Source organism: Salminus brasiliensis, chromosome 7 (assembly GCF_030463535.1).
Source record: "Salminus brasiliensis chromosome 7, fSalBra1.hap2, whole genome shotgun sequence".
NCBI classification, from domain to species: Eukaryota; Metazoa; Chordata; class Actinopteri; order Characiformes; family Bryconidae; genus Salminus; species Salminus brasiliensis.
The window spans coordinates 41,911,111-41,935,842 of NC_132884.1; the positions used below are offsets into that span (position 1 = coordinate 41,911,111).

Consider the following 24,732-nt stretch of genomic DNA (forward strand, 5'->3'; position numbering starts at 1 on the left):
CAACGCTGAAAAATGACTATTTTTATATAGGCTATAGCACAAACTACCATTTTGAATGCACCAATTAATGCATTTATCAATCAAAGGAAACTTCCGAATGGATGCTGAGTGTTGGTTGGTGTAGTGTAGTGGATAACAGCACTGCCTCCCCTGTGACAGATTAGGCATTGATTTCCCAACCTGCCAAGCACACCACTCTACACCAATAAGAGTTCTTGGGTAAGACTCAACGCTACCTTGGGTAACGCTACCTTCTCGTACCTGTGTAACATGATTCCAATCTAAGTCACTCTGGATTAGAGCGTCACTGTAATGTATTGAACTGTGTTCTAAACTGTGTTAAAAAAAACTGGAGCCCACAGAGAGCTCTAGTTCCACATGCTGATCTATTACAACATTGATAACATGGTCGATCTATAATCAGGTGCAACTGAATAGTCTGCCTGAGTCGACCAGGCCACCCCAACCAGCAAACCATCTGGTGTGACCATTAAAACCCAAAAAAGCACCAACACATATTTTTTTCCTGACCAAAGAATGGTTGATCTGGAGTCTTTAAAGGAGGTTTGAAAGGTCTAAAGACCCTTCACCTGATATAAATGTTCTTTACATGTTCTTTACCAATATAAAGGTTCTTCACTGTCACACATTTCTATTAGAACTATTGGGCCTTGTCTCCTGAATGACAACTCCAATACAGGGTTAAAGGTTATACAGAGTAAACTGTTGTTTTCTGGATTTACTGCAGCTAAAAAACAGTCCTACAAACTAGATTCCCCCTGGACTTCGCTTGGAATCGGTCTGGGTGTTCATTTACTTAACATAGCAAAACTTGAATGTACGGCTTTACGACTTAACCATGCTAAGCACATTTTGGATTTCCCCGCAAGGTGTCCGTTAAATATGGACATTTTATCCCTTATTTAATTATGTGATGTTGTACCTATGATCTTGATTGCAGTCCATGTTGTCTGATACCCCCCATCCCCTTGTTCTTTGTTGTTTTGTAAAATAAAAATTCTTGATCAGAAAAAAAGAAACATTGGGCCTCATTAACCAATGTTCTTAAGGTTTCATGAAGATTCTGACATTTTTAAGTGGGATTTGTCCAGTTTATGAGAATAATGAGTTCATAATCTTCATAGGAGCAGAGCTGTGAACAATTCGGATCTTTAATAACACAGCCTGAATCTGGTGTAGACTTCCTGTTATGGCTTTTCTAAACAACTAATTTAAGAAAGAAGAACCCATGATGAGGCCCATCGTTCTTTATGGAACCAAAATCGGTTCTTCCATGGCACCGCTCAAGGTACCTTTATTTGAGTGTACATTTTATTTCCAAAGGTACACTGTATATCCAAATGTTTGTGGACACCCCCTCTAATTCCTAATGCCAGGCGTATATTCCACTGCTCCCCAGCATTGAGTTGTGGAGCAGTGGAAGAGCTGTGTTCTCTTAAATGATGGTATTGGTGCTCCATTCAGTACTTTTGGGATGAGTTGGGGAGTTATGAGGTGGGGTGGAAAACATAATCATCCAACATCCTGTCCTCACTAACACTCTTATTGCTGAATGCAATCAAATCCTCACAGCAATGCTCCTCCAAAATCCAGCAGAAAGCCTTCTTCTCTGGACAGTAGAGACAGTTACTCCATATATACTCCACATAAGCAAATGCCTCTTGTCTCCATCAGTTTTGTCTTTCTGCCTCAATTCTGAGGAGAATTTTCCATAGTCTGGGATTTCTGCCACTGCTGGTAGACCTGTATGACCGTATGCTTCCATCCACTAGCAGATTTAGCTACTTCCTTCATACTACAGTCTTTGGCTACGCCCAAATGCAATCACTCCTTAAGCCAATCATTAACATCTGCTCTGCAACCCATTTTCCACACATCCAACAATCATGAGTCAATCTAGTCCCATTGTCACAAACCCTGCAGGTATTTACAGCCCGATCATCCTCAAGCCTGAAGTTACTACCACCTTAAACATCCAAGGTGACTAATGTTTTGGGCTTATTTCAAGCTCTGTGTGAGTATCTGTAGCTCTGAATTCATCACCAGTGAAATGTTCGGTAGGATAAGGTAAATTCAAATGAATGCTTGTTGCAAAATAGCATGACAGGCTTATAAATACATGCAAACCAACTGTATCTGCTTATGCAAATGCTCAGGATCTCAGCCATGTCTGTGACATTAGTATGAGATCACACGTCTACAGTAGAATCAATTCTTTGTGTTTGCAAAGCGAGCCAAGTTCACTGTTCTGGTCTGTCGGAGTATCTAAGCTGAGCTGGAGGGGGCCTGTCCCACTGAGAGAGACGAGGCCTTAAGCAGGACCCTCCGTGACACCCACTAATCATGAGAGACCCATCACCCCCTACTACCACTTCCTCCCGAACGGCTTTAATTCAACAACTCTTTTGGTCCCAGAAGCCGACGGGACTTCTGTCTTGTCCTTGCGTCGAGAAACAGAAAAGAAGTCTGACTTTGGGACACAGTGTGTTCTGATCTCAGGCGAGCTCTTATCAAGCCTCGTTTCAATCTCGCCAACCCCTTCAGGCCCTTTAATAAGCGCTCCCTAAATTGACACTGATGGCGGCGGATCCAGCTGCTTCGTGCTCTGCTTCTCTGTCTCATTAAGAAATGAAGCGATGAAAAAGCTGTCGGGACCAGAGGGAGCGCAGAGACACATCTCTAAGGCAACACCCGAGCATCAAACCACTTTATAAGACAAAAGGATCAGAAGGAGCCACTGAATGAGACTGATTGAATTTGAGGCTGTTTCTCTGCGCTTGTGGTTATAAGTGGAGTTTCACTTAAGTTAATAACTCATCCGACCATCAATCATCAATATACACTTCATTTCTTTTCATTATTACTTCCACTCACTTTATGAGGTCCACCTACTTAACAGGCCCACATTCAACTGCACGGTTCTAGACTGTAGAACATCAATCTGAAGTCCTCTACATCATTCATCACTGCTCGGTTTGCTTCCTGACTGCTATTGACCAGTTTTCAGGATTTGAAGCTCGGTGGTGCGTCATTCATCTCTAGCATGGTAGTGAAGGTCTTTACTAATCACGCAAAGCTTATTTCTGTGATGTATTCTGACAGTTGTGTCCCAGCAATTAGAACTTAGTGTCAGAACAGAGAGTGTCAAAATGATTCGTTCAGAACCACCAAAACTGACTGAACACCTCCACAGTCTATGGAAAATCACTGTTGTTGGTTTAATCCAAGAATGTAAAAAAAAAAACCTTTTCAGGTCATGTCCCTTGCTTTAATCTGATCTGTAATCCATAGCATAATTAATATTGGCAGAGCTGAGTAGTAAGTGGATCCACATGAGTACCAGGTCAGGACAAAGCAAGTTCTATATGACTATTTGGACACTTTAGCTTTGCTAATGTAATTGGCTACATTAATTTGATTGTTTGTTTAACTGACAATGTCTTTAGTAGTGATTGCAATTAGCATGGTGTCAACCAAGTGGATGGATCAGTTGTGTCCCAGCAATTAGAACTTTAACAGCAAGTGTCAAAAGGATCAGAACCACCAAAACTGAATAAACACCTCCATGATCTATGAAAAATCACTGTTGTTGGTTGAATCCAACAACTTTTAAGAAACCCTTTCCTGCTTGCGTTCCTTGCCTTCATCTGATCTGTGATCCATAGCATCAATAAATATTGGCATGAGTACCAGGAAAAGACAATTTATTTAACTTTTTGGACACTTTCCAAAATGAAAATAGCCTAGCTGGATATGAACCTGGCTAAAGTTCTTTCCAAATTGGCTAATTTATTTATTGGCTAATTAATTACTTTAATTCTTTGTTTAACTGACACATCAAATGCAGTAACGTGGCATTATTTCATTAATGCTCTGTTTGATTTTTTGCAAAAACATTGCAATTACAGTAGTGATTGCAATTAGCATGGTGTCAACCAAGAGGATGGATCAGTTGTGTCCCAGCAATTCGAACTTCAACAACAGCAGGTGTCAACAGGATTACTTCAGAACCATCAAAACTGACTAAACACCTCCAAAGTCTATAGAAAACCACTGTTGTTGATCGCACCCAACAACTTTCAAGAAACCCCTTTCCTGTACACGGTTATGTAGTCCATGGCATCAATACATATTGGCAGAGCTGAGTAGTAAGTGGATCCACATGAGTACTAGATCATGCAAAATTAAGAAAAAGTAGTTTTATTTAAGTATTTGGACACTTTTCAACATGAAAATAGCTTAACTAGACATTAGTCTAGCTAATGTACTTTGCAAAATGAAAATAGCCTAGCTAATGTAATTGTTTTGACATTTTGTTAGAGGCATAGAGAAACATATTACAGTGTATTTCATCAATAGAACACTCAAGGTTGTGTGTTTTTACAAATAACATCACAGCTGTGATTTTATTGCTGTAGATTACACATGACCTTGAGTGTTCTATTGCTGCTATACATCAGTTTGTACAAAAAAAGTCCAGATCCTTCCCCCAAAAAGTAGTTCATCATCAAGTAAAGTAATGCTATTCAACAGTAACAATTCCAAAACACCAGGACTGACTAAGTGGACATTTGTTAAGGTACCTGTTGAGCCCTGTACATGGTCCAAGATAACTGCTGATACTGTAAGGTTATGTAACAGGTAGCTTAATTTGAAGCTTGAATTGAATTAGCAATTGTAGAAACTGTACTCAAGCCTATCACTATGGTACAAATAGACAGAACATGCAGTCTGTATTGAATCCGACAGGTTTAGTCTTTTTAGGTTTAGCCTTAATGTAAATTTACTCACTTTGTTTACTAGTGTAACTTTTTAATGCTGTTTAGTTAAAGGTTGCTTGTGACTGAAAGCTGGCATTAGTTTTTGTAATGTGTTTTGTGATGTGTTTATGCAAGTGTGAGCATGCAAAACTGCTACTGAGTTTATTTCTGCTAATGATATGTTCGCTGGTACCTGTGTGTGAGTTGCCACCATTTTTTTCCTTTTTCATCTGTGGTTTATTAACAGTTACTGTCGAAACTGAATTTAGTTGTGATTTGCTTAGCCAAGGTCAGGGCCGATAAGCCTCTGGTAAGGTCTTGCATGTGGCAGGGTTTAACATTGACATTGACTCTCATGCAAAATAATAATAAAGTAAAATAATGATGTTTAGAGCTAATGAACAAAACCCAACACAATGTCTGAGGGTTTTGGAAAGCTTTGCCTCCAGCACTACAATAACTCTTATTTTTTTTTAGAAAGAATGTCTGTACATTTTACAGAGAAAACTGTCAGACCGTGATACTAAAACATTGTGAGGTTAAATACAGTTTCTGTAGCAGGGGAATATCATAAATACATATATTAGCCATAACACTAATTGTTAAATTTTTTTTCTGAAAAAAAAACAATATTCCAATTAAGCAGTATAATATTTAATATTTAATATTTATAATATAATGTAATATTTATACTCTGTACAACATTGTATTTTATTTACAGAATTTGTTTGTGAAAATACATTACACATGTGAGTCAGCTGTACGGTTTTAATAATATACAATGGATTTGAATGTAAAACATCAAAATAAAATCTCATTGGCTCCTGGGATCATCTGTTTGCATATTGGGTGTGTCCCTGACACCTTCACTCACTGTCAGTATGTATTCGTGCCCCCAGGCTACCTTCTCTTTGGTATATATATATATATATATATATATATATATATATATATATATATATATATATATATATATATTATATATAACAACCTGGCCTTAGTGTTAAAAGCTATAAAAGCAAGTTACCATTTTCTGTGCTGCTGAGTGTGACTCTATTTTTACCGCAGTGTACTGTAAACAGAATAGTTTAAAAGGTATATAAAACTTATGGTTGCCAAAAAAGCCCCCTGTAATGTGTTATTCATTGCAAATGCATATTTTATATTGAAATTCTGGCAACCATGGCTGCCAGTATTTTATCTTACATTTTACAGATGTTTTAGTGTAACAGACACACACAAAAAAATATATATATAATATAATAATATTAATGATAAAAAGATGCTTAAATAAGTAAAGTGTATGCAGTAGAAATAATATATGTCAAAAATATAGAAAATAGAAATGTGAAATGTAAATTGAGCATGATTAAGAGTGTAAAGTGCAAAATGTGCAACATACTGCTGTGTGATTTGAGCAGTATAATAAAATATGTAATATGTGTGTTATGTATGTATTGGAGATAGAATCACTGACGTACAAAAACCTTGTATCTTAATCTTTAATGTTTTCCATTTTTTGACAGTTATTTTTTATATTGTATTTCATTTGTATTGCATCTCATGATCAATGGCCCAGTAGAAACGCTCCATAATGACTGATTGATGAATGATTTTTTTCTACATTGACTTCCATTGAAAGTTAGAGATTTTTCCTTCTTCTGTACAAAATTGTCATTTTGGAGATTTTTTGAGGTTTTTGCATGAAGCGATGATAGATAAACAGCATATCTCAATCTCATGGACATACTTTTTTTTAATGAACCTGTGATTGCATTTAATTTCCAGCAAATCTCGAAATGGTGTTAAAATAGGCATATCTCTGCAGTGATCTGCATGAAATCAGCTTTCCTCAAATGCATCCGTAGTCTTTGCCCGGGCTACTATGACGACTTGGGCCACTGAGTGATCAAACACAGCAGGGTTACAGGACCCCTTAATTTCAAAATCCAATACTAACATGCGTGTAGTAATGAGTAGTAATGAGCTGTTTCTCTTTTTTCCCACCAGAGATCAGATACTCGTGGATCTACAACGGCCGGCCCAGCGTCCTAATCAGAGATAACCGCCGCTTTGTGTCCCAGAGGACGGGAAACTTGTACATTGCTAAGGTGGAGCCGTCAGACGTGGGGAACTACACGTGCGTGGTGAAGAATATGATGACCAACGCCACCGTGTACAGCTCACCAACCCCGGTGGTTCTGCGGAGGGATGGTGAGCGTCCTCAGTGGGCTGACTGCTTTATCCTGTGCCCTACCAGACATGAATCAGTTGGCTTGAGCGTGACCATGTTTGTTTTGCCACTGCTTGGAGCCATGGTGTTTGTGTGTCTGCAGCTGCTGCATGTATGTGTGTTTGTGTGTGTGTGTGTGTGTGTGTGTGTGTATTCATGGCCGACTGAGAAAGTGCTTCTGTTTAGCATGTGCACATTCTGGTGTGACACAGCCGTCCTCACACATGGAAACACACTCACACACACAGAGATATACATTATTCATGTACAGACTGTACTGGACTCTACATACCGTATCGTATAGTACATGTTTTGACTGCATAATAAAACCTCATATCTCCAAAACAGTAAATCTTTATTTAATTTAGATTATTCATCTTAATTGTGGCTTCTGTTTAACCCCCTAAATGGCCAGTGACCTGCCGACGGGCCAAAAGTGTTATTTATTACCCACTTCTATTACCAAGGAATTGCTCCACCAGAAAGTCCAGTAGTTGCTGAATAACATGCCTCAGTGTGTAAAAAGCCAAAGGGGTTAAAAACTGCTGCATACCCTCATTGTGGTTGACAGTAGTGTGTAAATTTGCTTCTCACAATGCTCTTCCACTAAAATAGCTTTACTAGACTTTGCAGAAGAGTCAGATAAAAAAAGGCTTACAGTAAAATTCATTAAGGGTAAGATAAATGGTCCAGAAACTTTTGTCATGCCTTACAAGGCAAGTTTGAACATTTATTTTAAATATAACATTTTCTGCAGAGGTTTTCGCACAGTAGATAAAACGACAAAGCAGTCATTTGGCATGTGCAAAAGTTTGGATACCTTGCTGAGTCAGTATTGTGGTAGATATCACGGCCTATGTAGTCCATGTGTATGTGTATGTCCATCCACTCTTCTCTAGGGAGCATTTCTACTTCCATGTTTATTCTTGCGTCACCTTGCTACACAGCATGTCAAAGATCCACCCATAGATTTCCACCCAGAGGTTGCAGTCAGGTGACTGAGAAGTCACCTGCATGCATTTCTTAAAGGATTTGGAGGTGTATTTTGGATCATTGCATTGTATATTTTCTGGATAAACTGGCTGTCACACAAACCCGAGTGTTAACAGTTGGCAAGGTGTGCTGCTCTTTATTTTTTTTTACTGAATATACATTTGGAGCTTGGAGGGGAGTGGGTCAGGGATGCCAGACTTCATTGTTGAGCCTACCGGAGGTGTCGTGGGCTTCATTCAGTGAAACAGTGATAGAGGGCAGTGCCTACCTGATGACCCCTGTGAAGAGCTTGTGATGTAGTGGGTGATTAGAGTGTGAGTGAAGGGAAGCTTATGTGTAACATTAATAGTTTGTTGTAGGATCTTGTCTTGTTCTATATACCGTAATTATTTTATTATCTTATTATTATTTCTTGCTTTTGATTTTTTTATTTTTATTTTTATTGATTTTTTATTTTATTTAAAAAAAACTCACCATAAAATATGATTTTGTGGTGGGTTGATTTTGTGGTGGGTTGATTAACAGCTTAGATGCTGGTAGATGCTGGTTAGATCTTGCTGGGTTACATTTGTAGCTTGGAGGGGAATGGGTCTGGGATAAACCTCCCACCATCTTTTGCTATCAAACGGAGTTGGGGGCAGTGTTTTTTGGCCAACTTTCTATTTTATTTTATTTATTTTCTATTTTCAGTTTTCTATTTCTTCCAGATCTTGCCCTAGCTTCCACAGTTCTCTCTAACTGCCATTTCTTAATTACGTTTTTGGTATTGTGAGAGCTTTGATATCGTTAAAAGGCTTTTCCTGCTTTATAGCATCAATTACCCTCATTTTCACATCCTCAGCAGCCGTCTAGAGCAGCCCATGGTGGTAGAGAGTTGGCACCAGGTTTGAAGAGTCAGAGAATGAGTTACACTCTGTCATCATCTGACATTTCCTAATGGCAAATCTTGATCTGCCTGCAACCCCAATAAGTCAATTATGGCCTAATGAGTTAAGAAAGCCCTGAGACTTTTTGATACAATTTGGTGTCCAAACTTTGGCAGATGACACTGTTAATGATTTATTGTATTTGTAAGACAATTAAATACACCATATCTGTTCAGTAACACTTGCAGATTTACAGTATTATTTAAACAAATTTTGAAGAAGCTGGAAGACTCTTAAACTATATCTAGCCCAAACACACTGCACTCACACCTTTCGAGGACACTGAGACACTTTACCCACACTTGACACTTTATTATCTTACTGCTACTTATTCATTCATGCTGCTACACTCCTTTCACATTGTGATCATATTGCTGCTACTTCTTTTTTAATTTCTTGACTTTTCCTATTTATGTCTACCCTTTTTATATTCAATTATTTTATTTATTCAATATATAATTGCTCTTTGGGTGTAACTGGGACCTTTGTCCTTTATCCTTTATCAAGTCAAGTCAAGTCAGATTTATTTATATAGCTTTTTACAACTGTTGTCGTCACAAAGCAGCTTTACACCATCAGAAATGAGTAAAATACAGAAAAAAAGAATAAAAAAATCAATAACATAAAAATATATGAAAAATCTAAACTGTTGTACTGCTCAGGTGTGCAACATATTTTTAATCATATTATATTAATCATGGTGTAGAATAACTTAATGTAGTAATGGTAGTGATGATCAGAGTAATGAGAGTAATGATGGGTCATAGCGGGGATATTAATACTGACAGATAGTTAAGAGTCCGTTTAGGTTTTAATATGGTCATTAGCAGTGGTAGGAGGGTGTGCAGCTGGTCTGACATGGGTGGTGGTGGTGGGGATGGTGGTGTGGATAGGGCAGGGCTGCTTATTCTTTATCCTTATTGAAACAAAAAAACAGCTGCTGAAGAGTTTGTCTGAAGATCTTTGGCTTTTTTCACTTAAAAACCAACAAAACCTACAAAACCATCAAACTCCCACATCCTCGTCTAATAGACAGCATGTGTCACAACATGGTTCAGTGTCTGAGGCTTTGGTAATGTAATGAGAAATGAGATCATTCTCAGTCATTTTAGATTATTTTTATATGTTCTGTTCATCTTTAAATGTTCACACAATGTAAAGAAAACAAAAGATTTTCTATATAATATGTGCAAGGAGTTACGAGGCTATGGCATGGCAGATATGATGTTCTGTAGGATGTATCAGTCTGATTAACAGCAAGAGTACAGCTTTAATTTCATAACTGTCAGCACTGGAGTTTGTCACTGATATCTGACTTACTTTCCCCTTCCTGCAGCCGTGATGGGAGAATACGAGCCGAAGATCGAAGTCCAGTTTGAAGAAACGCTCCAGGTGGCCAAAGGATCGTCGGTCAGGCTCGAGTGCTTCGCTTTAGGAAAGTAGGTCTAGCATATGCACTGCGTCTCGCCTCCAGAGAGCTCTGTAGTCAGCGAGGGATCTGCACACATGGCACACAGTACATCTTAGCGCTTTATTTAAGAGAAACGTCTCTTAGGGAAACACAGCCTTCTTTAATCTTACAAAAATGCAGCTAGCAGGAGAGAGTGGTGCGCTCGCCATTACAGAAACAGCTGAAGCCTGGGTTTCACGGCTTGGGTGGGAGGTGGAGACCTCCGATTGTCTACAGGTAATGTGTCAGGGGAGCGCAAAGGCTGCAGGAGGCCTGTCAGGCACTGAGTAGCTGTGGGTTTAGCTGGCAGGCAGTTTCGGAAGTGTGCAAATTTGCCATGTAGGTCAAAATGCGGAGGCATATTTTAAAACTGGCATCTCTGCTTTAAGGAACTTGCTATATTTGAATTGAGCTTCTGGTTTGTTACTGTATGGATCAACTTTTTTACCTGTGCTTATTGGCCATCAGAAACAACTTTCCATTAATGTCACAGGTGAGTGCGGAAGTGTGATGACCAGGTATTAGGGTGAATGCATTAGCTTAGGGCTGTCTGATTCTATCGATTAGTGCTTTTTTATTATAATTATAGTACATAATAATAAATTTTATTTATCAGTGCCTTTCAGGACACACAAGGCTACCGCACATAATAATAAAAAATAAAAAAATGATAAAATAAAAGATGATAAAAACAGGAAAGCAATTTTAAAATAACATAAAATCATGGAAGCGAGCTACAGACTGTATGCTGTCCTTAATATAGTGAATATAGACTAGTTTATTTGTATAGCACCTTTCATACACACCGGCAATTTAAAGTGCTGTTCATAAACAATGAAAATAACAGACTTAAAGAAAAGTTAAATCTTTAAAAGCATTTAAAAAGTATTTAAATAATTAAATAATATAATAATATAATAATAAAATAAAGCAGCAGCCGCAAAACCAGCCTCTAAGCTGTTCATCAATCCTGGGAATACTCATTCTAGCAAATCCTTTAAACTTCCAGGAGTTGATAAAGCTTAGGACAACATGCCCTTGAGTCATTTCTAGAACCTTGCGTAATGAAGAACAGCAAACCTCCAGCAACCCGTTAATCAATCCTCGGGATATCCATGCTAGCATCCTTTTACAGCCTCCAAGAACTTTCTACTTCTCCTTCTTCCGTCCTCCTCACTGTTCGGGGTGGCAAGATAAACTCACGTCCTCGTCCAGGCTGGTTCGCTGCTCTTCCTGATGAGTCCTCTGGCTGTAGATACGGGCAGGTGGAGGCGAGTGGCTGTTTTCTTGTAGCCATTGTAGACTTATGAAGGTCGACACACATCTGCCTTACTGGAATGATGTGTTCTCCTGTCTTTTCCATATTGGAGAGTAGATAAGAGAAATAGGCATCTGTGTCACATCATATTTATATTACTAATTAATGGTTCCTAGATCAACTTAATAAACTATAGTACAAATGACAGAAATGCTTCAACTACATTTATTTTCTAGGAATTGTTAGGGGTGCCAATAATTGTGGAACAGGTCATTTTAAATAATACTTTTTTATTTATTAAATTAAATCTTACATTTCTTTTTACAATTTTCAATATGAGGTTATGCTACTGCAATAAATATGTAATTTGTTATATTTATTTAAAAATATGTAACCTTAAGATAGCTGTCTGGTTAGGTTCGGACATTCGGACAGTGCACATTCACTCTTCAGATAAAGGTTCTTTTAGCAGTGCCATAGAAGAACTACTTTTGGTTCTGTAAAGAACCAGTGCGACAACACCACTTCTCCCTGAGACCACTCATTAACAAGAAATCCACTGATTTACCTGCTCAATTCAAGCAAGTAAACAAAGTAAACAAAGTCATTTGTTCGGGGTTCGGTGTGAAATAGTTATCTGTAGAGAAACGTCCCTCATCTTTTCAGAGGCAGTGAATGGAACCAGGTGTTACCATGACTACAACGCAAATGATGGCATTTTATGCGTAAGGCATTTTAACGTGACCAGTAACCCTAAATGTGTCTTCTGGGTTGTATCTGTATTACTGATGATGGTAAAAGTGTGGAAAATCCACAATTCCAAGTTTTTAATGCAGCCTTGAAATGCACTTCGTGTGCACTATGTTGACAAAAGTATTGGGACACTTGTTCCTTCATTGTTTCTTCTGAAATCAAGGGTATTAAAAATAAGTTGATCTTGCTTTTGTTGGAGTAACTCCAGTCTCAGGGAAGAATTGCCATGATGATTTGATTGCTTTCAACCACATAAGCAGTTAGTGAGGTCTGGATGTTGAATGATTTCCACGCCACCTCATCATCCCCAAGTCCTCAACTCCCAAAAGTACTGGATGGAGCTCAACCACCATCATTCCAGAGAACACAGTTCTTCCACTGCTCCACAGCTCAATGCTGGAGGGTTGTGTACCCCTTTAGTCCACACCTGGCATTAGGCAACATGGTGCCAATTGAAAATAGCTGAATGCGTTCATTAGACAGAGTGTCCACAAACTAAATTTGGACATTTAGTGTATGTATCTTCACCATGAATGTACTTAAAATGTATTTTAAGCCAAGACCTTCCCAAAACTATCATGGAACCATGTCTTGGGCATCAGGTTGCATTCATACTGCACCTGTGTGGCAAAATAACCTTCTGTGAGGAGCTTTACACTCTTCTTAAACTCGTCTGGGTGCATTCACCACCACTGTGAAAAATTCTGACTGAGTACGTTTCTCTGGAACAGTATGTTTTTTTCATGCCAAACCTCCTCTGAATAAATATGATGCATTTTTTGAGTGATATTAACCGCAGCGTTTTGGAAATGTTGCTCTTAGTCCGTGATTGACAGGTGTTTTGGTGCTAACGTGACCTGCCTGTGTGATTGGTCAGTCCAGTGCCTTCCATATCCTGGAGAAGAGCAGACGGCAGCCCCTTTCCTGGAAAGATGAAAATCAATCATTCTAACGGGGTCCTGGAGATACCTTATTTCCGGCCAGAGGACGCCGGCTTTTACGAATGTGTGGCGGAGAATTCCAGAGGCCGCAGCGTCTCCAAAGGACATCTCATTTTTAACGGTAAGAGTAGCTTGGAAACAGTTAACAACAGGAGGAAAGACACATACCTAGCTAACGAGGCCACAAATTGGATATGTGTATTTGTTCAAATATGTCTTCGAGTGTCAGCGATTGGAGTGCTTTGGATTAATTACAGGTCTGTTGTGCAAAAACATATTTCTTAATCCTATCTATTGAATGTGACATTTTGTTGATTTGTTACCTTTACAGCGGGGAAATCAATAGAAGAAATTTTAATTGCGCGTCAGAAACTGGACGGCATGGTAACCGGTACTGAATAATGAATAACCTGTGGACGAACACATCTTATTGTCACTCAGCAGAGCCAGACTAATTAAAATAGCTGCAGGATGAGTCGTCAGGTCAGCAGTGAAAAACAATTTTGCTCACACCAAGAAAAGGGCACTATAAAGACAGGATAATCTGGAATTAATGTGTACCAATTAACCTCACTGTTTGGTGGTTTATAATGGGCTGGAGCCTTCTCCAGCAAACCCGCAACCGTGCACAGCCGGCGGGGGGAGCAGGAACGAACAGAATGAAGAGGCGGCCTCTTGTTTATGGCATTTTTAGCTTGTGTTCACAGACAGCTGAGAGCTTATTTATTTTGCAGACGTGGAGCACCTACACTGGGCTCAGACGCTGCGGGACGCCTACATGGCCATCGAGGATGATCTCCGCTGGGAGTGCAGAGCTAACGGTAAACCCCAGCCTGTGTACAGATGGCTTAAGAACGGGCAGACCTTGGCGTCCCAGGTGAGAAGACAAGCACTGAGCCGCGGGATTAAGAGTCTGTTTGTTCTCAGTCAAGAGATCTGTCAAACTACTGTCAGACTCGGCGAGGAATCAGTTTCCATGCATTTAGTGATTTGTGTGTGATACATATTCTCAGATATGTAGGAATACCATAACTGTTTAACTGAAGTTACTCTAAGTCATGTATGGAATATATTGGCTTTAACCTCTAGAGACCTTGCATGCTCATATGGGGACATTACATTTTTGCTTCTCTGCACCATAATACTTTATTTTTTAAAACTTTGTTTTTTGCACAGACGACTTTCTGTACAAAGACTAAGTTTAGTTTTTATACTTGTTAGGTCCTAAAAATCCCAAATAGGAGAAATTAAAAATGCATACTAAGCCGGGTCCGGGTCTCAGGATGTAAATATTTTACATTTTCTGGTAATTTATTATTTATTTTCTGGTAATAAATTATTGTGAGCTCCTTTCACAATATTTCTGTGAACCAAAAACATGCAGAATTCATTCAACCTCTATTCACCCATCTCAATGAAACAGGCCTGTTTTTGTTACTGTGCCTTTAAGATCCATATACAGTCATATGCAAAATTACAGGCGTTAAGTCTATCAAGTGTCTATCAGCTGAAAAGACCCTGCTTTTGTTGGAGTAACTGTCTCAGGGAAGAAGACTTTCTACTTAATTTTGGAGGAGCATTGCTTTGAGGATTTGATTGCTTTCAACCACATAAGCAGTTAGTGAGGTCTGGATGTTGGATGATCTCCACTCCACCTCACCATCCTCAACTCCCCAACTCATCCCAAAAGTACTGGATGGAGCTCCACCACCATCATTCCAGGAGAAATTAAAAATGCACACTAAGCAAAAGTCCGGGCCTCAGGATGTAAATATTTTACATTTTCTGGTAATTTATTATTTAATTTCTGGTAATAAATTATTGTGAGCTCCTTTCACAATATTTCTGTGAACCAAAAACATGCAGAATTCATTCAACCTCTATTCACCCATCTCAATGAAACAGGCCTGTTTTTGTTACTGTGCCTTTAAGATCCATATACAGTCATATGCAAAATTACAGGCGTTAAAAAAAGACCCTGAAAAATAATGTCAACAACCCCCTCATTTTTTTCACTGGTCCACAAGCAGTGCTTCATGTCCCAGACAAGCCTGCTTAGCCCCTTGGGGTTGACGAAAGCATTGGTGCATCAAATTTGATGTTTCTCTATGTTTCTATTAATATCTTTGCGATATTATAGCAAACTTCAAACATCTCCTGAATCTGTAGAGCCCGACCTTTCCATTGCATCATTTCCCTCATCATGAGATACATACGTGACTCACATCTGGAGTTACGAGGCTATTAAAGAAGGTTTGAGAAACACTCAATCTTCTGCCTCTTGCCTTGTCTAACTGGTGGATTCGCGGATCTGTTTATGTTTTGAGTAAAACTGACGAGTGGACAGTCAGAAAATCACCACGGTCTTACCCATCCCGTCAGAAACCCTCCACTCTTAATTCAAGCAGAGAGAGACATAAATAATATATAAACCATTTAGTTCTGTTACATGTAAGTGCCTTTAAAGACCAATTTAAGAAGATATTTTAAAATCAAGCAAGTGCCCTCTGACCCCAAAGGGTCTAACAATGACTTTCCTACTGCCGCTTCACCTGCAGTCAAACCTGCAGCTCCAGGTCGTCTCTTCACAGCTGATACTGAGACCAGTGTTCGGTGTTGAGCTGCTAAGCTACACGGTTTTGTCATGTGAGCCGTCAATCATACAAGCAGCATCTGTTGACTCTCAGAAACTGGTCTTCTGATGCTGCTGTGGATCGACTGAGTGGGTCAGGACTCTTCCTTTCCATACCAGACCTCTTCAGTTCTCTCCAGTTTACAGAAGTCTTCTGATGGTGTAGGAGGCTGTATTCACCTCCACCTCTGGCTTTATCTGGAGGTTCTCTAAAGGAAAGAGTTCTCCAAGCTTGATCTGTGGTTTTGTGTTAAGGCTCTTTTTTCTAGTCAGTATGAGAGCAGTCTGAAGGTGCAGTGTTGAAAGTACATTAACACAGGTTGCTCAACAGTTTGCTGCTATATATAAGGGTTTGCTGATTTTTACTTTTACATTTACGGCATTTAGCTGACGCTCTTATCCAGAGCGACTTCCATGGTTACTCATATTACAGAGGAGGGCCAATGCAGTGTTAGGAGTCTCGACCAAGGACTCTTATTGGTGTAGCGCACCCAGACTGGGAATCGAACCCTGGTCTCCTACATGGTGTAATAGCTCACTGGCAGCTAGTGGTTTTATCTGTTGCACCACACCAACCACCAACCACCAGCTTTTTCAAAGCTTGATTCACTTCCATGGCTAAAAAAAACAGCTGGACCTTTTTATCCAATGGCGTGTTCCCTAAAAAGGTCCCTTCGTTTACCGTTTACATTATTTTTCTTGTCCTCCAACGCTCTGACAGGGTTATTATGTACCCTTGCACTGTTTGAGGTCTCTGGACTTTGTACCATTTCTAAACTTAACCTCTTAAGACCCTGCGTCAGCATATGAAGACTTCTCTGCACCATGATACTTCATTTTTTAAAACTTTGACCCTTTGGCCTCATATGGGGACATTTATTTTTGCAAAAGTGACTTTCCTTACGAAGACTAAGTTTAGTTTTATACTTGCTAGCTACTAATCCCAAATAATAAAAATAGGAGAAATTAAAGAAATGCACATCAAGCAAAAGCCCAGGTCTCAGGAGGTTAAAGTGCTTAAGGAGGTGTTCTAAAACTTTTGACTGATAGTGTATGATGAGTCTGATACCACTATACCACTCTAGCTACCCCTGATAGTGTCGTTTTGTCTCCAGGACAAAATTCACGTTGACGGTGGAAAGTTAACGCTCTCGAAAGTCAACCTGGAGGATTCTGGGATGTATCAGTGCTTGGCCAAGAATGAGCACGGTGTCATTTATGCCAGCGCCGAACTCAAAGTTGTAGGTAAGCGACCTTTCCTTCGTCGAAGAGACTAGAGTCAGAGCGGTTCTGTCTGGCCGCCGGCTGGTAAAACAGAAACGTGTCTCGCGTACTCAAGCCCCTCTGTACGCCCCAGACTGTGGCAGGAAAAGCAGCACTTGATACGTCTTCTTTCCCAGCCTCTCCTCCAGACTTCTCCAAGAGTCCGCTGAAGAAGTCCACTCTGGTGCAGAGGGGAGGCGAGGTCATCATCGAGTGCCGTCCGCACGCCTCCCCCAGGGCTTCCTTCTCCTGGAGGAAAGGCGGCGAGCTTCTGAAAGACAGCGAAAGGTACGGGTCACTGCTCATGCCACTAAGAGAAGCAGCAATAAGCTGTTTCTTCTCCAGGTCCTACAGACACTGGTTTCCCTGGTTCTGCTGTTTATAGAAATCACAGTCGGACAGTTGTCACGCCAACATGTAGACAGGGATGGTGATATTGTGGTATTTTTTATTCTTATTAGTTACTTTTTATAAGTCAAAGCATCTGTAATTTAGCCAGTAAATATCTAATATTTATCATTTTTTTTAGATGTTTATCAGAACTTTAAGGGTTTTTTGTATAATTTACTTCTTGTAACGTGTCTTATTGACAAATTATTTCCAATTGAATTAGAGAACATCACTATATAAAATAATTAAAATACAATAGTCATCAAAAGCAAGAGGTTTTTAGAAATTATTCACATAATTTCTCAGCAGTGAGAGGGTTTTACTGTAGAAGCTCCAGATCTCATCAGAACAGATAAAGCAGGAGAACATAAATCCAGTAAAAAGGAGAAACAAGAGCTTCTCATTCTGAAGAAAGAAAGTAGTGAGATCTTGTTGGTGAGCTAGTCTGAAGAACAGAGCTCGGTTCCTCCAGGGTTCTCCTGGACCCCCCCCCCCAGTCCAGCCAGCACAGCATGGAGGATGTGTTCAACTCCATCAGCAGCAGCAGCAGCTCACCTGATTTACCATCATTAAGCCCTGATTTACCACCAAACCAGGTGTTGATCTGAGGAGAACTCTAAATAATACTAGACTCCATGAGGAGAACTTTGGAGATGTTCTAATGATGAACACAGTGATGGAGAACCACCTCCACTTTCTGTAGGAGTGTTATTATTAGTGTTTATTCTGATATCAGTGATTTAGAAATAAACACTTACTGCCCAGATTAAGAGCTTTTACTTTTAACGTTTTTGTTAACAGGTTTATTAAACGTTTGTACTGTATGTAAATAAATAAACGAACGCTAGAAATATGTTAATTATTTGTTAATATATTTTTTGCTAGATTTTACTGATTCTTTTTTCAAATATTTAATACTTTGCAGTATAAGAAAGTAGTGTTACATTATATTAAGTTAATAGTAATATTTATTTAAACACTACAAAGTTGTCATCCTGATAATCTTATCTGCTTAATTCAAGTCAGGGTTGTGGTCTATATTAAGGTTTTAGGAATATTTTACAAAGTAGCATTCATTTATATCAGGTTTATATTTGAAATTTTATTTATATTAAGTTTATATATAATATTTATATTATGTTTTATACATATAAGTATATATTCTTACAATTAATAAGAATTATTTTATTTGGTCATGTTTTTGAAGGAATTTGATATTAATATAAATAAAAACAAAAGTTAATATATTGTGCCCACCTGCCCTTCAATACGGCCGTATTTTGCAGTAACTGTGTCCGTGTCAGTGTGACTTTGCCTTTCCTTTGCGCTGTCAGACCGTTGCTCTCCCTCTCTATGTTAATTAAGATGGAGTTGGTGTTGGAATAAAAGAAGCACCGTACCGTTTTTTTTTTTTTTTTTTTTTTTTTTTTTGGTTCTGTCCAGCTTGTCCGGGCACAGATGTCGTACGTTTGGAAGTGGCATCATCATTTTTATTTATTTATTTTTTTTCCTGATGGTGTTTTCACACAAGACTGCATGCTTAGTGGCACGCTAATTAATTCACTCCTGGTCCCGCTCTCGCCTGTGGGGTTTCCACGGGGCAGACGCAGTCTAGCATGGCCATGTCAGAACAGGTGGCAGCAGAGGAGAGCGCATGATCTCCAGTAATGGATGGGGATGAAGAGATGGCCGCAGCGGTCCATCTGGACTAGCGGGAACACACATGCCATGACTCACTGATGCTGTCTGGAGCCTCCGAGGAACACAGTGATTATTGGTGGATGTGACGGGGAGAGAGAAAGAGAGAGAGAGAAGGGAAGAGAGAGAGAAGACAAAAGAGGATAAGCAGTGGTCAGAGAAAGAGAATGCTAATGTATCCTGAACCGTACTTGGCCTAGTACCGAATGAATCTGCTGCCGCTGTAAAAATAGAGAAAAGGGCAGAATTCATAGATGAAAGCTGGAAGAATGAAAAGCTGGATATGTGTAGCTATTTTTGTAGATGATATATATATATATATATACACAGATCAGCCATAATATTAGCCCCCCCTTCCCTTATATTGAGTAGATCCTCCTTGTGCCTCCACAAGGCCTCTAAAGGTGTCCTGCTGTGGTGTCCGGCTCCAAGACTAACAGCAGCAGATCCTTTAAGTCCTGTAAGGTCTTCATGAGCATCAATGAGCCCTATGTATCCATGACCTGTTGCCGGTTCACCGATCCTTGGAGCACTTTTGGTAGGTACTGACCACTGCATAACTGAAACTCCCCACAAGACCTGCTTGCTGATGTTTTGGAGATGTTCTGACCCAGCCATCGTCTAGAACATCACAGTTTGGTTCTTCTCAAAGTGTCTCAGATTCTTACTCTTGTCCATTTTTCCTGCTTCATCACCTTCATCACCTTCACGAACTGACTGTTCACTCACTGCCTAATCTATTTCAATCCTTTGAGAGGCGCCACTGGAACCATCACCAGAACATCACCTGTCACCTGGAGTAACTGTCTCTACTGTGCAGGACAAATGGCTTCCTACAAGAATAGCATTGTTGTGAGAATTTGCTTGCATTCAGCGACAAGAGTGTTAGTGAGGTCAGGATATTGAGTGATGACCACCACCCCACCTCATCCCATCCAAAAGTACTGGATTGGAGCTACACCATTCATCATTCCAGAGAACACAGTTCTTCCACTGCTCCACAGCTCCTCAATGCTGCTGCTGGGGGGCTTTATTATACCCCTCTACTAGCCCACGCCTGGCATTATAAGGCAACATGGTGCCAATAGGTTCATGTTCATCAGCTCTAGAGAGTCCTATTGGCAGTATTTCTCTACGGGGACAACTTAAACTAGCGACGGGTGCAACTTAAAGTAGCTGAATGCGTTGCTTAGAAGGGGTGTCCACAAACATTTGTCCATATGCTGTCTGAGTACTTTAATAGAATTCAGATACTTGGAGATGGACTAAAGTGCTCACCACTGGATAACAAACATAGCTAATCGATTACAGTAAGTGTAGAAATTGGACATTGTGATAAACTCTTGCTGTAATCACACCCTCACACCCAGGGGTGTCGGTCCCCTAACCCAGTGTTTAAGCGCTGGAGAGAAAGTGTGAGCAGCACCGTCTTTGTTTTCTTGCCGGTTTCTCTTCCCGGCCGCCCACCGAGGAGTTTGGATTCAAATCAATGCTCTCTTGCCACATTTCCATAGTCTTTCCGTAACTCTCCAGACTGGCCCCAAACGTGCGAGGAGCAGCATCGATTAGTTATCATATTGCAGGGGGGCGCTCATCTGGCGCAAGATAGGAAAATGATTACAAAGCCACCGCGGCTTGACGAGAATACAAATGTGGCCTAAAACTGCCCAGAAGTTGCTTTTTTTGGGTAAGCAGATAGTTCCTCGCTTTTCTTCCCCCTCTTTCTCCCCTATTTGTTTTTCAGCTCATTGCCCCGCAGGTCATCTGTTCGGCGCACCTCGATCGCTCAGCGTTTGATATTTTTGTCAATAAATCAGAGCAAAGCGCCCGGTGCCAGGCCTGCTCTCCCAGCCGTAGTAAATACATATTTATTTTAAGGAGACGGCCCGAGATGGTTTGATTTCTTGGCTCGCGGGCCCGCTGCTCTCTGGTTTGATTTAGCTGAAGGAGAAGGTCACGAGAGCTGCAGGTTTTCGACATCATTTATTTATGTTGAGCGTATTTGTTACCTGCTTCTCTCTCTGCTTCTTTCGTCCCTTGTTTTCGATTCCGTTCCCAGTAATTAGAAACCCCAGCAGGAGCGCTCACCTACAGCCTGCCAGAGAACACAGGTTCAGCGGTTGTTGCTGAGCTCCTCTCCCCTTCATGAAATGTAAAGCGTAAAGCGAACAGAACGGTGGGTTTACTGTAAGTGACAAGCTCCTTACGCAAATGTGAGTCGTCGTCGTTGCTGCTGCTGCTGCTGCTGCTGTTGCTGTTGCGGACGGATCAAACTCAGGTCTGTTTAGTATCACAGTCAGAAGACTGGAAAAGTGCAAACGCTGAACACTTGTGCAGCTGAAGTGCTTCTGTCTTCAAGGCCTTGCTAGACCATTGCCATTTAATAGCAGGAGGTTACCATGGTGTTGCTGGGAGGTTGCTATTGGTTGCTGAGAAGTTGCTAGGTGGTTATGGTACTGCTGGGATTTGCTATTGGTTGCTGAGAAGTTGCTAGGTGGTTATTATGGTGTTGCTGGAAGGTTGCTGTTGGTTGCTAAGAAGTTGCTAGGTGGAGACTATGGTGTTGCTGGGGTTTGCTATTTGTTGCTGAAAAGTTGCTAGGTGGTTATTATGGTGTTGCTGGGAGGTTGCTATTTGTTGCTGAGAAGTTGCTAAGTGGTTATTATGGTGTTGCTGGGAGGTTGCTGTTGGTTGCTAAGAAGTTGCTAGGTGGATACTATGGTGTTGCTGGGAGGTTGCTGTTGGTTGCTAAGAAGTTGCTAGGTGGATACTATGGTGTTGCTGGGAGGTTGCTGTTGGTTGCTGAGAAGTTGCTAGGTGGTTATGGTAATGCTGGGGTTTGCTATTGGTTGCTGTGAAGTTGCTAGGTGGATACTATGGTGTTGCTGGGGTTTGCTATTGGTTGCTGAGAAGTTGCTAGGTGGTTATGGTAATGCTGGGGTTTGCTATTGGTTGCTGTGAAGTTGCTAGGTGGATACTATGGTGTTGCTGGGGTTTGCTATTGGTTGCTGAGAAGTTGCTAGGTGGTGATTATGGTGTTGCTGGGAGGTTGCTGTTGGTTGCTAAGAAGTTGCTAGGTGGATACTATAGTGTTGCTGGGGTTTGCTATTGGTTGCTAAGAAGTTGCTAGGTGGATGCTGTGGTGTTGCTGGGGTTTGCTATTGGTTGCTGAGAAGTTGCTAGGTGGATATTATGGTGTTGCTGGGAGGTTGCTGTTGGATGCTGAGAAGTTGCTAGGTGGATATTATGGTGTTGCTGGGAGGTTGCTGTTGGATGCTGAGAAGTTGCTAGGTGGTTATTATGGTGTTGTTGGGGTTTCTGAGAGCTTTGGTCCATTTTGGACAGCCAGGTCATTAATATGCATGAGGTCATTAACATGTGGATTTTGTTTGGCTGTTACTCAAACTACATTTACATTTACTCTGGATAAGACTTACAAGTTTACTCATATTACAGAGGTAGGCCAGTGTAGTGTTAGGAATTTTGCCCAAGGACACATATTGGATTAGTGCAGCATAGTCACCCAGACCAGGACTCGAACCCTGGTCTCCCACATGGTGTGGTAGCTTACTGGCAGGTAGTGGTGTTACCTGTTTTGCTACACCAAAGATGGACTGACTTTTAAAAAGTAGATTTTTTTTTACATCCAAAGACGTGGCGTTTGTACCTGCCTTGTGGAAGAGCAGTGTGACTCCTTCATTCCTGACTGTCCTTCATATGACCTGTACATGTTTACTCCTCAAACCATCCCTGTCTGACTGTCCACTAAAGCAAAACTCTACGCTGTGAAGTGGGGGTGAATTCTTCTTCTGAAAGATGATGATTGGGATCCGTACATTTTCATGAAATAAAAAGAAACATGGCTGAACAGCTGGACGAGTATTTTTTTAACTTCAGAGATGTTAAACTAAGTTAGGCTGCTCTAAGCTTGTCGTTAGTGAAGGAGGACGGCTGTGATAAGGGGTAACGTTTCAGACGCCTTGCATCATTAAAGAGAGGCTTCAAGTCTGGCACCAGAGGATGACTGTATGTGTCGGTGGGCTTGTTGAGTCATCTCATTGCTGGGTTCTTCTGCCTGTATGCTCTGATGTGCTGAATATTAAGACCAGTTAATCCAGGAGAGGTCAAAGCAGTCCTGGATGGCTGGAGCAAAACACATTGTAGTTCTACACTGCTTCAGCTCGAGAAAGTTTGAGACATGGCTGATGACTGAGCCCTAGATAGTTGACTCGGTGTAGCTCGGTGTAATTACCCTTCAAGCAAAATGGACAGCATGTATTTTAACCCTGTAAAACTTGAAAAAAAATCAATTTCTTTAAACTAGAGATTCTTTGACACTCAAGTTTTAGATCTAGATTATAAAAAAAAAATACTTGCATGTAAATAATACTTGCATGTAAAATATTTGTATCTTATTTGATTATCCATGAATTTTGTATAACAAAAAGCACCCCTTATACTGAGTTTAACACCAAAGTAATTTCAGACTTCTACAGAAATCTGTATGTATTTTTCTGGTGCATGCAGTGCATGGATAATCCACCAGGGAAATGACAACATGTATCTGATGTTATTTACTAATTTATGTAATGTATTATCATTGGCTTAAAGGGCTGTCTATGCAAAAAAGTTACTAGTTACTAGTTACTTTTTATCATTGGTGCTTTTACACAAGATCAACAGAGTTGTGAGATGGGACCTCCATGAGCATCAGTGAGCATCGGGCACCCATGACCTTGTCACTGGTTCACAAGTTGTCCTTCCATGGAGCTTAGTTTTGGTGGGTACTGACCACTGCATACCAAGAACAGACGAGCCTGATATTTCGGAGATGTTCTGACCCAGTCATCTAGCCATCACAACTTAGCCCTTGTCAAAAATGTCAATCAGATTCTTAGTCTTGTCCCTTTTTGCCCATAGTTGTCACTGCACACAATAATAAAATCAGTTTGTAGGATCCATCAACACTATCTAAAAGCTTCCCTGCAGAAGGTTATTACACCTAATGCTTATGTATATATTATCTGATACCTGAGATTTTGTCATAGAGCATACTTTAATAAGATACATTTATGGTAAGATGTGCACAAAAGATGTTTTTTTCTGGACGAAAACGTAAATTTTCAAAATGTGCCAATATTATGCCATTAATAAACATTTTGTACAAAACTCAGAGGCCAGGTGTAGGTTTACTGGTGGGTTTGGATAATAAATAAAATAGCTATATTTGCATTGTAGTAGTGGCAACACCTTGTAACATTTACCACCACTGTAAAGAAATCTAGGTTTCTATATAATGAAGAATTTAATCAGAACAGAAACACTGAAACACTGAAATTGAAATTTAAAATCAGTGTGTAAATCCCTCAGAGCCTTCTGTGAGCTACCATGTATTTACTGCTGTATAAAAGACA

General features: G+C 40.2%; 1 protein-coding gene across 1 annotated transcript in view; it reads left to right on the forward strand.

Annotated features, from left to right (window-relative positions):
• cntn6 (contactin 6) overlaps positions 1–24,732 on the forward strand; it is a 184,701-nt gene that overhangs the window by 126,046 nt on the left and 33,923 nt on the right. Inside the window, exons 6-11 of the mRNA XM_072684920.1 lie at positions 6,792–6,995; positions 10,270–10,372; positions 13,272–13,456; positions 14,070–14,212; positions 17,083–17,212; positions 17,368–17,518. Of these exons, the coding sequence (XP_072541021.1) occupies positions 6,792–6,995; positions 10,270–10,372; positions 13,272–13,456; positions 14,070–14,212; positions 17,083–17,212; positions 17,368–17,518 (916 nt within the window). The remainder of the gene's footprint in view (positions 1–6,791; positions 6,996–10,269; positions 10,373–13,271; positions 13,457–14,069; positions 14,213–17,082; positions 17,213–17,367; positions 17,519–24,732) is intronic.